This window comes from Bufo gargarizans, chromosome 3 (genome assembly GCF_014858855.1).
Source record: "Bufo gargarizans isolate SCDJY-AF-19 chromosome 3, ASM1485885v1, whole genome shotgun sequence".
Classification (NCBI taxonomy): domain Eukaryota; kingdom Metazoa; phylum Chordata; class Amphibia; order Anura; family Bufonidae; genus Bufo; species Bufo gargarizans.
In genome coordinates this window covers 456,380,675-456,394,178 of record NC_058082.1, presented here as the reverse complement: position 1 = coordinate 456,394,178, position 13,504 = coordinate 456,380,675, and the positions used below count along the sequence as shown (strand labels likewise).

The following is a 13,504-nucleotide window of genomic DNA, read 5'->3' as shown; positions in this document are numbered from 1 at the left end:
ATAGGGTATCATTGGTTTCTCCTTGTTGAGCGTTTTACAGCGCGTAGGAACACGCTGTAAAACGCTCAGGTGTGAACCCAGCCTCAAGAATTCTCCCGAGCTGCACCAGTTCTCTGAAATGCCCTACCCTAAGCAATTAGGTTAATCCACAACATACACAGTTTTAGGCGCTCTTTAAAAACACATCTTAGATCCCCTAATCTAACTCTTCTCCCTCCTCCTCCCTTCCTCATCATCATCATCATTGTTCTGAACCTTATCCATCATCAAATATCCTCACTCAAAAGCGCCACCGATATCGGCTGGTGACTGGCTAATGCAGCCTTACATCTACTCCCCTATTGTGTTAAAGCGCTTCTGTCACCCCCCTAAAGTCATTTTTCATTTTTGGGCGACTTAAAATCCTTATACTGCGATATATCAATATATAGTGCTCATACCCTTTTTCGTTCAGTAGTTTCTTCAAAAACGGCACTTTTATAATATGTAAATTACCTCTCTAGCAGCAGGTAGGGCGGCTACTTGCTGGTAGCAGCCGCATCCTCCTTTCAAATAAACGCCCCCTCCTCCTGTTGATTGACAGGGCCAGCGAGCGCTCTCGACCTCTGACTGGCCCTGTCTGCGTTCTAAATCTCGTGCCTGCTCCGTACCGGTCTTCAGTCAGCGCAGGCACACTGAGAGGAGGACGCTCGCTCGGCCGCTCCTTCCTCAGTGCGCCGATGACGTCACATCTACACCCGGCGCAGACGCACTGAGGAAGGGGCGGCCGAGCGTCCTCCTTTCAGTGCGCCTGCGCTGACTGAAGACCGGTACGGCGCAGGCGCGAGATTTAGAACGCAGACAGGGCCAGTCAGAGGTCGAGAGCGCTCGCTGACCCTGTCAATCAACATGAGGAGGGGGCGTCTTTATGAAAGGAGGATGCGGCTGCTACCAGCAAGTAGCCGCCCTACTTGCTGCTAGAGAGGTAATTTACATATTATAAAAGTGCCGTTTTTGAAGAAACTACTGAACAAAAAGGGTATGAGCACTATATATTGATAAATCGCAGTATAAGGATTTTAAGTCGCCCAAAAATGAAAAATGACTTTAGGGGGGTGACAGAAGCCCTTTAACCACCTCCCGACCGCCTAACGCGCCGATGCGTCCGGGAGGTGGTTGATTTGTTCCTCCTGGACGCATCGGCGCGTCATCTCGCGATACCCGAGATTTCCTGTGAACGCGCGCACGCAGGCGCGTGCGCTCACAGGAACAGAAGGTAAGCGAGTGGATCTCCAGCCTGCCAGCGGCGATCGCTCGCTGGCAGGCTGGAGATGTGATTTTTTTTAACCCCTAAAGGTATATTAGACGCTGTTTTGATAACAGCGTCTAATATACCTACTACCTGGTCCTCTGGTGGTCCCTTTTGTTAGGATCGACCACCAGAGGACACAGGTAGGTCAGTAAAGTCACACAAAACACTACACTACACCCCCCCCCCCCGTCACTTATTAACCCCTTATAAACCCCTGATCACCCCATATAAACTCCCTGATCACCCCCCTGTCATTGATCACCCCCCTGTCATTGATCACCCCCCTGTCATGCTCCGTTCAGACGTCCGTATGATTTTTACGGATCCACAGATACATGGATCGGATCCGCAAAACACATACGGACGTCTGAATGGAGCCTTACAGGGGGGTGATCAATGACAGGCGTGTGATCACCCATATAGATTCCCTGATCACCCCCTGCATTGATCACCCCCCTGTCATTGATCACCCCCCTGTAAGGCTCCATTCAGACGTCCGTATGATTTTTACGGATCCATGGATACATGGATCGGATCCGCAAAACACATGCGGACGTCTGAATGGAGCCTTACAGGGGGGTGATCAATGACAGGCGGGTGATCACCCATATAGATTCCCTGATCACCCCCTGTCATTGATCACCCCCCTGTCATTGATCACCCCCCTGCAAGGCTCCATTCAGACGTCCGTATGATTTTTACGGATCCATGGATACATGGATCGGATCCGCAAAACACATGCGGACGTCTGAATGGAGCCTTACAGGGGGGTGATCATCCCATATACACTCCCTGATCACCCCCTGTCATTGATCACCCCCCTGTAAGGCTCCATTCAGACGTCCGCATTTGTTTTGCGGATCCGATCCATGTATCCATGGATCCGTAAAAATCATACGGACGTCTGAATGGAGCCTTACCAGGGGGGTGATCAATGACAGGGGGTGATCATCCATATACACTCCCTGATCACCCCCTGTCATTGATCACCCCCCTGTAAGGCTCCATTCAGACGTCCGCATGTGTTTTGCGGATCCGATCCATGTATCCATGGATCCATAAAAATCATACGGACGTCTGAATGGAGCCTTACAGGGGGGTGATCAATGATGGAGGTGATCAGGGAGTCTATATGGGTGATCACCCCCCTGTCATTGATCACCCCTCTGTCATTGATCACCCCCCTGTAAGGCTCCATTCAGACATTTTTTTGGCTCAAGTTAGCGGAAATATATATTTTTTTTTGTTTGTTTTTTCTTACAAAGTCTCATATTCCACTAACTTGTGTCAAAAAATAAAATCTCACATGAACTCACCATACCCCTCACGGAATCCAAATGCGTAAACATTTTTAGACATTTATATTCCAGACTTCTTCTCACGCTTTAGGGCCCCTAAAAAGCCAGGGCAGTATAAATACCCCACATGTGACCCCATTTCGGAAAGAAGACACCCCAAGGTATTCGCTGAGGGGCATATTGAGTCCATGAAAGATTTACATTTTTGTCCTAAGTTAGCGGACAAAAAGTTAGTTTTGTCCTAAAAATATCTTGGTCAAATGCCAACTTTGTATAAAAAAATTGGAAAAGTTGTCTTTTGCCAAGATATTTCTCTCACCCCAGCATGGGTATATGTAAAATGACACCCCAAAACACATTCCCCAACTTCTCCTGAGTATAGCGATACCAGATGTGTGACACTTTTTTGATGCCAAGGTGGGCAAAGGGGCACATATTCCAAAGTGCACCTTTCGGATTTCGCAGGCCATTTTTTACACATTTTGATTGCAAAGTTCTTCTCACACATTTGGGCCCCTAAATTGCCAGGGCAGTATAACTACCCCACAAGTGACCCCATTTTGGAAAGAAGACACCCCAAGGTATTCTGTGAGGGGCATGGCGAGTTCCTAGAATTTTTTATTTTTTGTCGCAAGTTAGTGGAATATGAGACTTAAAAAATAAAATAAAATAAAAATCATCATTTTCCGCTAACTTGTGACAAAAAATAAAAAGTTCTATGAACTCACTATGCCCATCAGCGAATACCTTAGGGTGCCTACTTTCCGAAATGGGGTCATTTGTGGGGGTTTTCTACTGTCTGGGCATTGTAGAACCTCAGGAAACATGACAGGTGCTCAGAAAGTCAGAGCTGCTTCAAAAAGCGGAAATTCACATTTTTGTACCATAGTTTGTAAACGCTATAACTTTTACCCAAACCATTTTTTTTTTTTCCCAAACATTTTTTTTTTATCAAAGACATGTAGAACAATAAATTTAGCGAAAAATTAATATATGGATGTCGTTTTTTTTGCAAAATTTTACAGCTGAAAGTGAAAAATGTCATTTTTTTGCAAAAAAATCGTTACATTTCGATTAATAACAAAAAAAGTAAAAATGTCAGCAGCAATGAAATACCACCAAATGAAAGCTCTATTAGTGAGAAGAAAAGGAGGTAAAATTCATTTGGGTGGTAAGTTGCATGACCGAGTGATAAACGGTGAAAGTAGTGTAGTGCAGAAGTGTAAAAAGTGGCCTGGTCATTAAGTGGGTTTTAGCTAGCGGGGCTGAAGTGGTTAAGCTGGCAGGTCCATTGTACAAAACAAGCACTTTTTACTTTCTGTGTCACCCCATCTCCTCATAGATTGTAAGCCCTTGGGAGCATGCCCCTCATCCCTCTTGTTTTAATTGTTGACTTGTTTGTTGTCATCTTATTTATGTTTGTACTTAAACTCCCTGATTGTAAAGCACTGCGGAATAGGCCGACGCTATAGATTGAGAAATGTCGAATGAAAATGAACCAACTTTGTAATAGGACTTAATAAGAAATGACAGTTTGTTTCTACAGATCCTAGGAAGACTATATTCTTAATAACCCCTATAGCTGGCAGTAATGTCTCTAATGTTATGAAGAGGTGCGGGCCTCTACCTAACCGGCTTTTCCAGCGCCAATCTGAATGTAAGACAGCTTCCTAGCTGTCTTACATTTAGACCATTTTCTATGCCTAAAACAGGCATAGAAAATAATGACTGAGACGGGCCTGCCTGCCGACCCCTCCCCTTCCCCGACCATGCCACACCCACTTTCTAGACCTGGCGTGAGTGGGGAAAATCACAGATTGCGGTGCAAATTATCTTCACCGCAATCTACGCCAGAAATACACCTAATATAGGCATATTTCTGGAAAGTAAATGACCCCCATAGTTTGCAAATTAGTATGATGTTTTTACTCAAGACCTATCGCAAATTTGCTTCATTTGTCTTTTTAGATTTAGGGAGCATTCACACGACCGTATAAATAGATCCGCATCCGTTCAACAAATTTGCGGAACAGGTGCGGACCCATTCATTTCAATGGGGCCGCAAAGATGCGGACAGCACACCGTGTGCTATCTGCATCCGTTGTTCCATTCCGTGGCCCCGCAAAAAGGATAGAGTAAAATATAATAAATCTGGTATTGCTGGAATCATACTGACCAGTAGAATACGGTTATGTCATTTTTAGCAAACAGTGAATGCTATAAAAACAAAACCCCCCAAAAATGAAAAAAAAAAATTCACTCCACAACACATATTTTCTCAGTTTTCAATACAAGATATGGTAAATTAAATGATGCCATTACAAAAGGCAACTCGCCCCACAAAAAAAAAAAAAAAAAAAAAGATAAATGATCTCATGCGCCTATGTGAAGGGAAAAGTAAAAAAAATTATGGCTCTTGGAAGGTGAGGAGATAAAATTAAAAAAATAAATAAAAATTGACCCAGCTCAAAGAGGATTAAATTAAGTCCCTCAGATGCAATGAGAAAAGACAATAGCTCCTAAGAGTAGGAATGTAGCTTCATATGGTCCTTGACTATGTAACCGTTATCTATGATCTAGCCGTTTGGTCCAGAGACAATTGCAGATGCCGTTGTGGATATAATTCCCCGTAGCACATTATTTCAGTATGACCATGAATAAAGCTAGGCCTTTGTCATTAGGGGCACAGATTCGGTTTGTTGCCCCTCCCTCACAAAGCAATCCCTGTATCACACTGACGCACTAGTATAATACATCTCCAGCGTTCAGAGAAGCCCTCAGTGTCTGGCCAGACAGGTCTCCTTTAACAGAGCGCATTTGTTTTTGGGCTGAGCAATTACATCTAAATTATGGCCTGACAGTTTCATTCAATGCATTATCTGAACTCATCTGGATGAAGCATTTATGGTTTGCCAGCAACAATTTTTAAAAGCTTATTTGAACAGGAAGCCAATTATGATTTGGTTAAGTCACAAAGACTAATCTACAGTGTTCTACCATACCTTATGCTAGTGCTCCACCTAGTGGTTGATAGTATGCATTGTACATGACACTTCAAAAGATAATTCTGCATAACAGAGCTTTATGTCAGTATCCTAAATTCTTCATATAGCTGTAGTAGTGGCAAGTCATTATTCATCACGTAGAGGCGTGTCATGGATATATTCATTCACATCTGATCTTTCCCCAAGAAAGCTTTTATCCAAGACCTGAATGCAATTTCATAAGGAGCTAGCTAGAAGTATACCTGCCGTGCACATGTACAGTATAAACATACGTTTTTCGGCAATAACATAGTTTGTAAAGCTGAAAAAATAAATTACGTCCATTGAACAAAGCCTATTATCTTGCAGTGTTAATCCAGAAGAAGGGGAAAAAAACTTCATTAGGTAGAACCCAATTTATCTTATTTTAGGAGAATAAAAATCTGTGCTGCCTGCAAATCTCCAGAAATCCTCTGGATAGGTCATTAGTATCTGATTGGTGGGGGTCTGACACCCAGGACCACCACCGATCAGCAGTGCTCAAAGTAAGGCTGCCGCCTTCTCTCTGCTCACCAATCACAGCGCCGTACATTGTATAGTGGCTGTGCTTGGTATCGCACTCAGCCCCATTCACTTCAATGGGGCTGAGCTGCGCCTAGGCGATGTGACCGATGAACGTGACGTCACATGACCTAGGCAAAGCTGGAGAAGGCCACAACGCTACTGTAAGCACTGGTGCCTTCTCAAACAGCTGATTGGCGGGGGTCCCAGGTGTCGGACCTCCACCAATCAGATACTGATGACCTATCCTAAAAAAAAATCCCTGAAAATCCCTTTAAGCACATTATGCCCCACAAATATGAAATAGTTACTAGTCCCCCATTTATCTTACTTTAGTGGCTGTGTACACCTGACAACTTTTTGCGTAGAGGGAGGATCTTACCAAGAAAACTCCTGTCCATATTCCCTATTAGGGTGTATGGACGAAAAGAGGGGGTTCCCCTGCCAAAGAGCCGCTACTTAAGAATGGTCCACTTCTGGTGGAGTCTGCACTACTATACATTGCACAAATGCATCGAACATATATGACTGGGTGAAGCTTCCAAGTTTCATAGCTAGGTGGCTGCCTATAGAGAAGGAGTTGTCTTGATGACTACCCCTTTAAGATACAACTGGCACTTTATTTAGATTAATAAAACTCTTTACAATGTACATGTAAGGCTCTATTCACATCATGTAAGACCTTTCCAAATACCTCCAATGGAAACAGTGGCAACCAAGGCCTACCAAGAGGATAGACCATGCAACTGCTATAGGGCACGCTAAATTGCTCCTTCTCTTCCCAACATAAATCTACTACATTTTCCAGCAGCCGCCCCACTAGGGGGAGCTGAGTACATAGATGTTTTTACAACTGCTATAGAGTTCCATGGTGACTGTATAAATACCTATGCATTGAGCTCCCCCTACTGGTGGCTGCAGGCAGACAGTTTTATCATGTGTTATGTGAAGGGAAGCAGGAGATTTAGAGCTGTATGTGGGAGATTTAACAATTTATGCCATTTTGACTGGTGTAAAAAGAAATATGGGGGGGTCATATATTAAACAGAAATAAGCCTAAATTAGGCATATTTCTTGTGCATATTGCAGTGAAACAGTTAGTTGCACCGCAATCACGCCAGGCCTAAAAAAGTGTGCGTGGCATGGGCAGGGAAGGGGTTAGGCTGGCAGGCCCATCTCATTCATCATTTTTGACGCCTGTGCCTCTTCATAAGATTGGCGGATCCACTGCCAGCGCCGGAGCAGGCCAGCATTTTAGAAGCCCCATGGTGTTCCGAAAATCACTATATTTATGATGTTCCTGTTCCACTTTTTTTTTATGACGTAGAAGTTGGGTATTGGTTGGCGAGGTGGAGCATAACTTTTGTTATTATTAAAATTTCCTCCACTTCCTCCACATATTGTAATTTGTCGTACAACTCACTAAGAGGAGGCATCATTTTAAAGTTTAGCTATGTTCTCTATGAGATCTGTGGAGGCCCATGAATAGAAGGCAATGGCATCACATATGCCACTTTAGAGGCATACAGTAGCATACCTTATCCATAGGGTTCTATTGTAAAAAAAAAAGCAAAAATAAATAAATAAATAATAATTCTTAATTACTGGATACCAGTTTCCAATTTCATTCCTTTACAGGTTAAACGGGTGTGCAAGTGAGTTTATGTATGCAAAACATCTTAAATAACATTGGGGGGAAAAAATCACAAAATATGAGAACAGTAAAAAAGAAATTGCCCACATGTCAAAATACCAAACAGAAATACAGATGCCAAATGTGTATATCTGAAATACAGTCCAGCAACTAAATGAGCTGTTATTGGCCAGAAAAATGCATTAATAAAGCATGGAATGTCGCTGCCTGGTGATGTTTTTATAGATTGTGAATATTTTAAGATAAAGCATCTAAACTTCTCTTATCTTGTTCTCATTCTAGCCAAGCTCAACTTCTAAATGATGTTTCAGATTTTTGAGGGGTTATTTTTAACTGTCACGTCTGAGCCAATGTCAATGCCTTGGGTAAGAGTCGATGTGGAATGCCTGGGTTATGAGGTGTATTGGCCTCTCATGTTACCCAGGCTCTGCTATGTGATATCTCCAAATTGTTTCTCAAATATAGCTTTACAGTTCTTCAAATTGTTTCCATTCAGATTTCATTTTGTTCTGTATAAACACATTTTTGGTCATTAAAAAACCCTAATGCCATAATGGAAATTACGGTATTTACTCTAGCAAGAACCTTTAGCTAATACATTTTTCCGTATTATATATGTCACCAGTGAACAGCCTTGCAATCAACAATCCCAACAATAATGTGCTACAGTACTATAGATTACGTAAAAGGGCTCTCTCGTATCAACTATGTCCCTGTCCATAGTCCCTGTAAAGGCATATATACATTATAGAGGGACCTGGACCACTTAGGACTGCTATTAACCACAAAGAGCTACTACAAGAAAACGCTCCGACTCTGGTGGACTTGGTGCGACCATGTATTACACAGTCACCCGTTCATTTCAATGGGCACCATGTAATACTACATTTCCCCTATAGCATCTGGAAATTGGTAGAAACCCACAGATTCTCCCTGGTCACCAGGGATTTCAGTAGCTGGATCTGCATTGCTCAGGAGAAGCTTGCTACAGTGTGCCCATACATGCAGCGGTCCGGCTGCAGGATCCGCATGTGGGTTACCGCTAATTAACCGGCTGCATCTGTGCTTGACATTTTTTTTAAAAAGCAAGTGCAGCCTGGCAGGTACAGGTTTGGTCCAGTAGATAGCAGTAATCCACATGTGAATCCCGCAACCTCTCAGAACTGTGTACAGGCAACCTAAGAGAAGAGATTGTCCAATTGGACCAACACCTTCAAATTTGCCAAGCTTCAGGGGGCTTTGTAAAGTGAAGAGAAAAAAAATGAAGAAATTACTCACCTCTAAAATGCCCAGCAAATCCCATTCCATTGCTCTGGTCCTCGCCGCTCCAGTCTCTGTTATGCCTGCAGCCGTCATGTTGTGTTTATCTTTTCCATGACCGCTGCAGCCAAATACTGTCATCAATGATCACATGTCGTTCCTGTACATGTAACCACGGAGGCCAGTGATTGGTTGCAGCTGTCACGTAAACGACAAACGTGATGTCAGTGGGGACCAGAGTGGCAGCACAGGAACAGTGGAACATTTTAAAAGGGGTATTTGGAATATATATACTGTATATACACTGCCTGTCCAAAAAAAAGTCGCCACCTAGATTTAACTAAGCAAATAGTTATGAGCCTCCTATTGGATGATTACTGCATGGGCGATTATCTTTCAGCTGACAACATGTTATTTAACCCCAACTGGAGCAATGAGTGGCATTTCATTTCTTAAACAACCATGTCAAAAGACACATCTCGTGGTCTGTTTGAGAAGGGTCAAATCATTGGCATGCATCAAGCAGAGAAAACATCTAAGGAGATTACAGAAACTACTAAAATTGGGTTAAGAACTGTCCAACTCATTATTAAAAACTGGAAGGATAGTGGGGACACATTGTATTCGAGGAAGAAATGTGTCGGGAAAGAAATCCTGAATGATCATGATCATCACTTAAACGTTTGGTGAAATCAAATCGAAGAAAAACAACTGTAGAACTAGGGCTATGTTTAATAGTGAAAGTAAGAGCATTTCCACACGCACAATGCAAAGGGAACTCAAGGGATTGGGACTGAACAACTGTGTAGCCGTAAGAAAACCACTAATCAGTGAGGCAAACCAGAAAAAAAGGCTTCAATTTGCTCGGGGGCATAAAGATTGGACTCTGGAGCAATGGAAGAAGGTCATGTGGTCTGATGAGTCCAGATTTACCCTGTTCCAGAGGGATGGGCGCATCAGGGTAAGAATAGGGGCAGATGCAGTGATGCACCCATCATGCCTAGTGCCTACTGTACAAGCCTGTGGGGGCAGTGCTATGATCTGGGGTTGCTGCAGTTGGTCAGGTCTAGGTTCTAGAATGAGGTCAGCTGACTACCTGAACATACTGAAGGACCAGATTATTCCATCAATGGATTTTTTTCTTCCCTGATGGCACGGGCATATTCCAAGATGACAATGCCAGGATTCATTGGGCTTAAATTGTGAAGGAGTGGTTCAGGGAGCATGAGACATAATTTTCACACATGGATTGGCCACCACAGAGTCCAGACCTTTACCCCATTGAGAATCTTTGGGATGTCCTGAAGAAGGCTTTGTGCAGCAGTCAGACTCTTCCATCATCAATGCAAGATCTTGGTGAAAAATGAATGCAACACTGGACGGAGATAAATCTTGTGACATTGCAGAAGCTTATCGAAACAATGCTACAGCGAATGCGTGCCGTAATCAAAGCTAAAGGCGGTCCAACAAAATCTTAGAGTGTGTGACCTTTTTTTTTGTGGCGACTTTTTTTTTTGGACTGGCAGTGTATATATATATATATATATATATATATATATATAGATAGATATAGAGTATATATATTTGTTTATTTTTATATTTTTTTAACAAAACCCCATGCTCCTTGCCAAATTTTAACATATCTTTGAAAACCCTTTCAAGTGGGAACAGTTGGGCATATATTGCATACAGTTCCCCAACAAAAATGTGAAAACATTATTTAAACAGGTTTTCTGACAGCACCATACATTGTATAGCGGCTGTGCTTGGTATTGCAGCTCAGCCCCAATCACTTGAATGTGACTGAGCTGCGCCTAGGCCAGTGGTGGCGAAAATATGGCACGGGTACCAGAGGCGGCATTCAGAGCCCTCTCTGTGGGCACCTACACCCTGGAAAAAGTCTATGGTGTACCAATATGCGTTAGACTCTTCCTGCCCTTCATCAGCGCAGGGCACACTATGGGCAGCACAGGCAGTGCACTGAATGTGGGCAGGCTATGATAGCTAAATGATAAAGTACATGGAAGATATACTTTATTGGACTGTAGTATTAAGGTTAAATTGCTGTGTTGGCACTTTGTGATAAATAAGTGGGTTTTGGGTTGCAGTTTGGGCACTTGGTCTGTAAAAGGTTCACCATCACTGCAGTAGGTGATCCCTGCTGAGGTGACATAGCATGTCTGCAGCGAGCTTCCATAGAAGCCCAGGCCATGTGACCAATAAACATAATGTCACTGGCCTAGAGTAAGTGGCAAAAAGTCTGTAGCGTTAACAGGTGTGCCGGTGCCTTCTCAAACAGCTAATCGGCAAGGTTCCCGGGTGTTTGACCCTCACCAATCAGATACTAATAACCTATTCAGAGGATAGGTCATCACTCATCAGGATAAAAAGTGTTGGAAAATTTTAATAACGTACTTCTTTAAGGTTTAAATCCAAGGCCTACAATGGAGAAGTGGATGATTAGTTAATGATGTAACTGGGAAATTACATACACTGCTCCGTGCATACACTGCAGTTTAGAAGACAAATGATATTACACTGTCTATTCACCTCATGAGCATTCTTCTCCATGTAGCTGAAGACATATTCATCCGCATCAACTAAGATAAACTTGTGTCCATTGAAATTAACCCGGGCACCAACAAAGAGGTCTTCTGCTTTTAAATATTCTGACATCTCGGTCTTGAATAGCTCCTGTCCAGGTTTCTTCACACGAGATCTTTCCAAAAACTTGCCACCCATAATTCCTAGAAACACAATCATACAAACAGCAAATACGGTTACAACGTCTGCTCTGCTATGACTTGTGCTCCACCACAGGTAGGTTTCTTTTGCTTTCAGAAACAAGTATGGCTACTTTCACATCTGTGTTTTTGCTGGATCCGTCGTGGGTTCAGCAAAAACGCATCCGGTATATAATTCAACCATCTGCATCAGTTCAGAACAGATCCGGTAGTATTTCGTGCACTCCGTTCATTCAGTTTTGTCTCCATTGACAATGAATAGGAACAAAACTGAAGCATTTTCCCCCACTTTTGAGATCCTATGATAGATCTCAATAGCAGAAAGGGAAAGCGCAGGTATGAAAGCAGCCTTTATCTATTGGGCTGAACATCCAAGTTTTACATAAAGATGGGTTAAGTAGGTAAACACCTATTTATCCTTTTGGGTTAAAATGGCTTGTCAAATGGAAATTTCTGGTTGGGGCAGATAATTTATTGTAAAGAGGTGCCACTAGCTGTGAAAGAGAAGGGCTGGTTGCATTTGACCCCATCTGTTTCTTGAATCGCTGATCAATCTGACTTGTATCTTAATGTGTTGCATGAACTCTGTGAGCCCTGATCTTCTACTTGTATGACCACGCTTGTGTTGATTGATCCTGGTGCCTCATTTTGAAAACACCTCCTGCAAGCTGTCAACAGTGGCTACTTCACACTACTCTAAGAATGCAGCTAAGGATTTCCTTCACAAAGGTCACACCACGGGGGTGTCTAATAGTTAAAATAGTAAAAACTCTTAAGGACCCTTTACACTTCCTGAGCACCGGGCAGATAATCCCTAACTAGTGGTTGTAGTGATGATCTGCTGGTGAAAAGGTGCCGCCGATTACCCAATGAACGTGTGAAATGCTCTTTCCTCGGGTAATAAGATCGTTTGTGCTGTCACCTAAATTGTTTGCCAGCAGCAGATCATGCCATCTGAACTCACTCTGCTGCCGGCAAACCATGATTCTGTATGGGGACGAGCGATGGCATTAGTGATTTCTCCTCCCCATACTGTGAAAAAAATCCCTGCATATAAATGCAGTGGTCTCCTTCACTGACGAGCAGACGATTGCCAGGAAGGAACAGTTCCATGCTGCACTTCATACAGACATGTCCATTCTTGGAGCGACGTCCGGATGGACACCGCTAGAAACTGCAGCAGGTGTCCGCTCATATTTAACTGCATTCAATGGGGCTAAACTGCATTCAGGTCAGTGGCATTCAGATTAAAAGATTGTGGCAGAAACTGGACAGTGTCATGACCATAACTGTTATTTAAAGAGCCAGATTTTTTCATCCTAGATAAGAGCTTTATTACATTCCCTTTTTTCCTGGAAGCATTGCCTAACAGTGATGGTCAGTTCGCAGTGTTCGCCTGCGAACACATGCAGGCTGCCATCTTGACTCACAAGTCCGGCGATGCACAGGTAAGCCCTTACCTGTGCCTGTGCGCGAGCCGGTCTGAAATCAAATGCGGTCACCGGGAGCAGGCAGGTTCGAGAACAGCCGCCAGGGGCCTTAATCGGGCTGTTCTCGGAACTGCCTGCTCCTGGTGACCGCATTTGGGTTCAGACCGGCTCACGCACAGGCACAGGTAAGGGCTTACCTGTACATCGCCAGACTTGTGAGTCAAGATGGCAGCCTGCATGTGTTCGCAGGCGAACACTGCGAACTGACCATCACTGTTGCCT

The 13,504-nt window shown here is 43.4% G+C and overlaps 1 protein-coding gene across 2 annotated transcripts in view; it reads right to left on the bottom strand.

The window, feature by feature from the left end:
- Positions 1–13,504, bottom strand: part of EFHC2 (EF-hand domain containing 2) — an 82,516-nt gene that overhangs the window by 27,308 nt on the left and 41,704 nt on the right. For both annotated transcript variants that reach the window (XM_044283593.1, XM_044283592.1), the window contains exon 10: positions 11,599–11,795. In XM_044283593.1, coding sequence (XP_044139528.1) covers positions 11,599–11,795 — 197 coding nt within the window. The remainder of the gene's footprint in view (positions 1–11,598; positions 11,796–13,504) is intronic.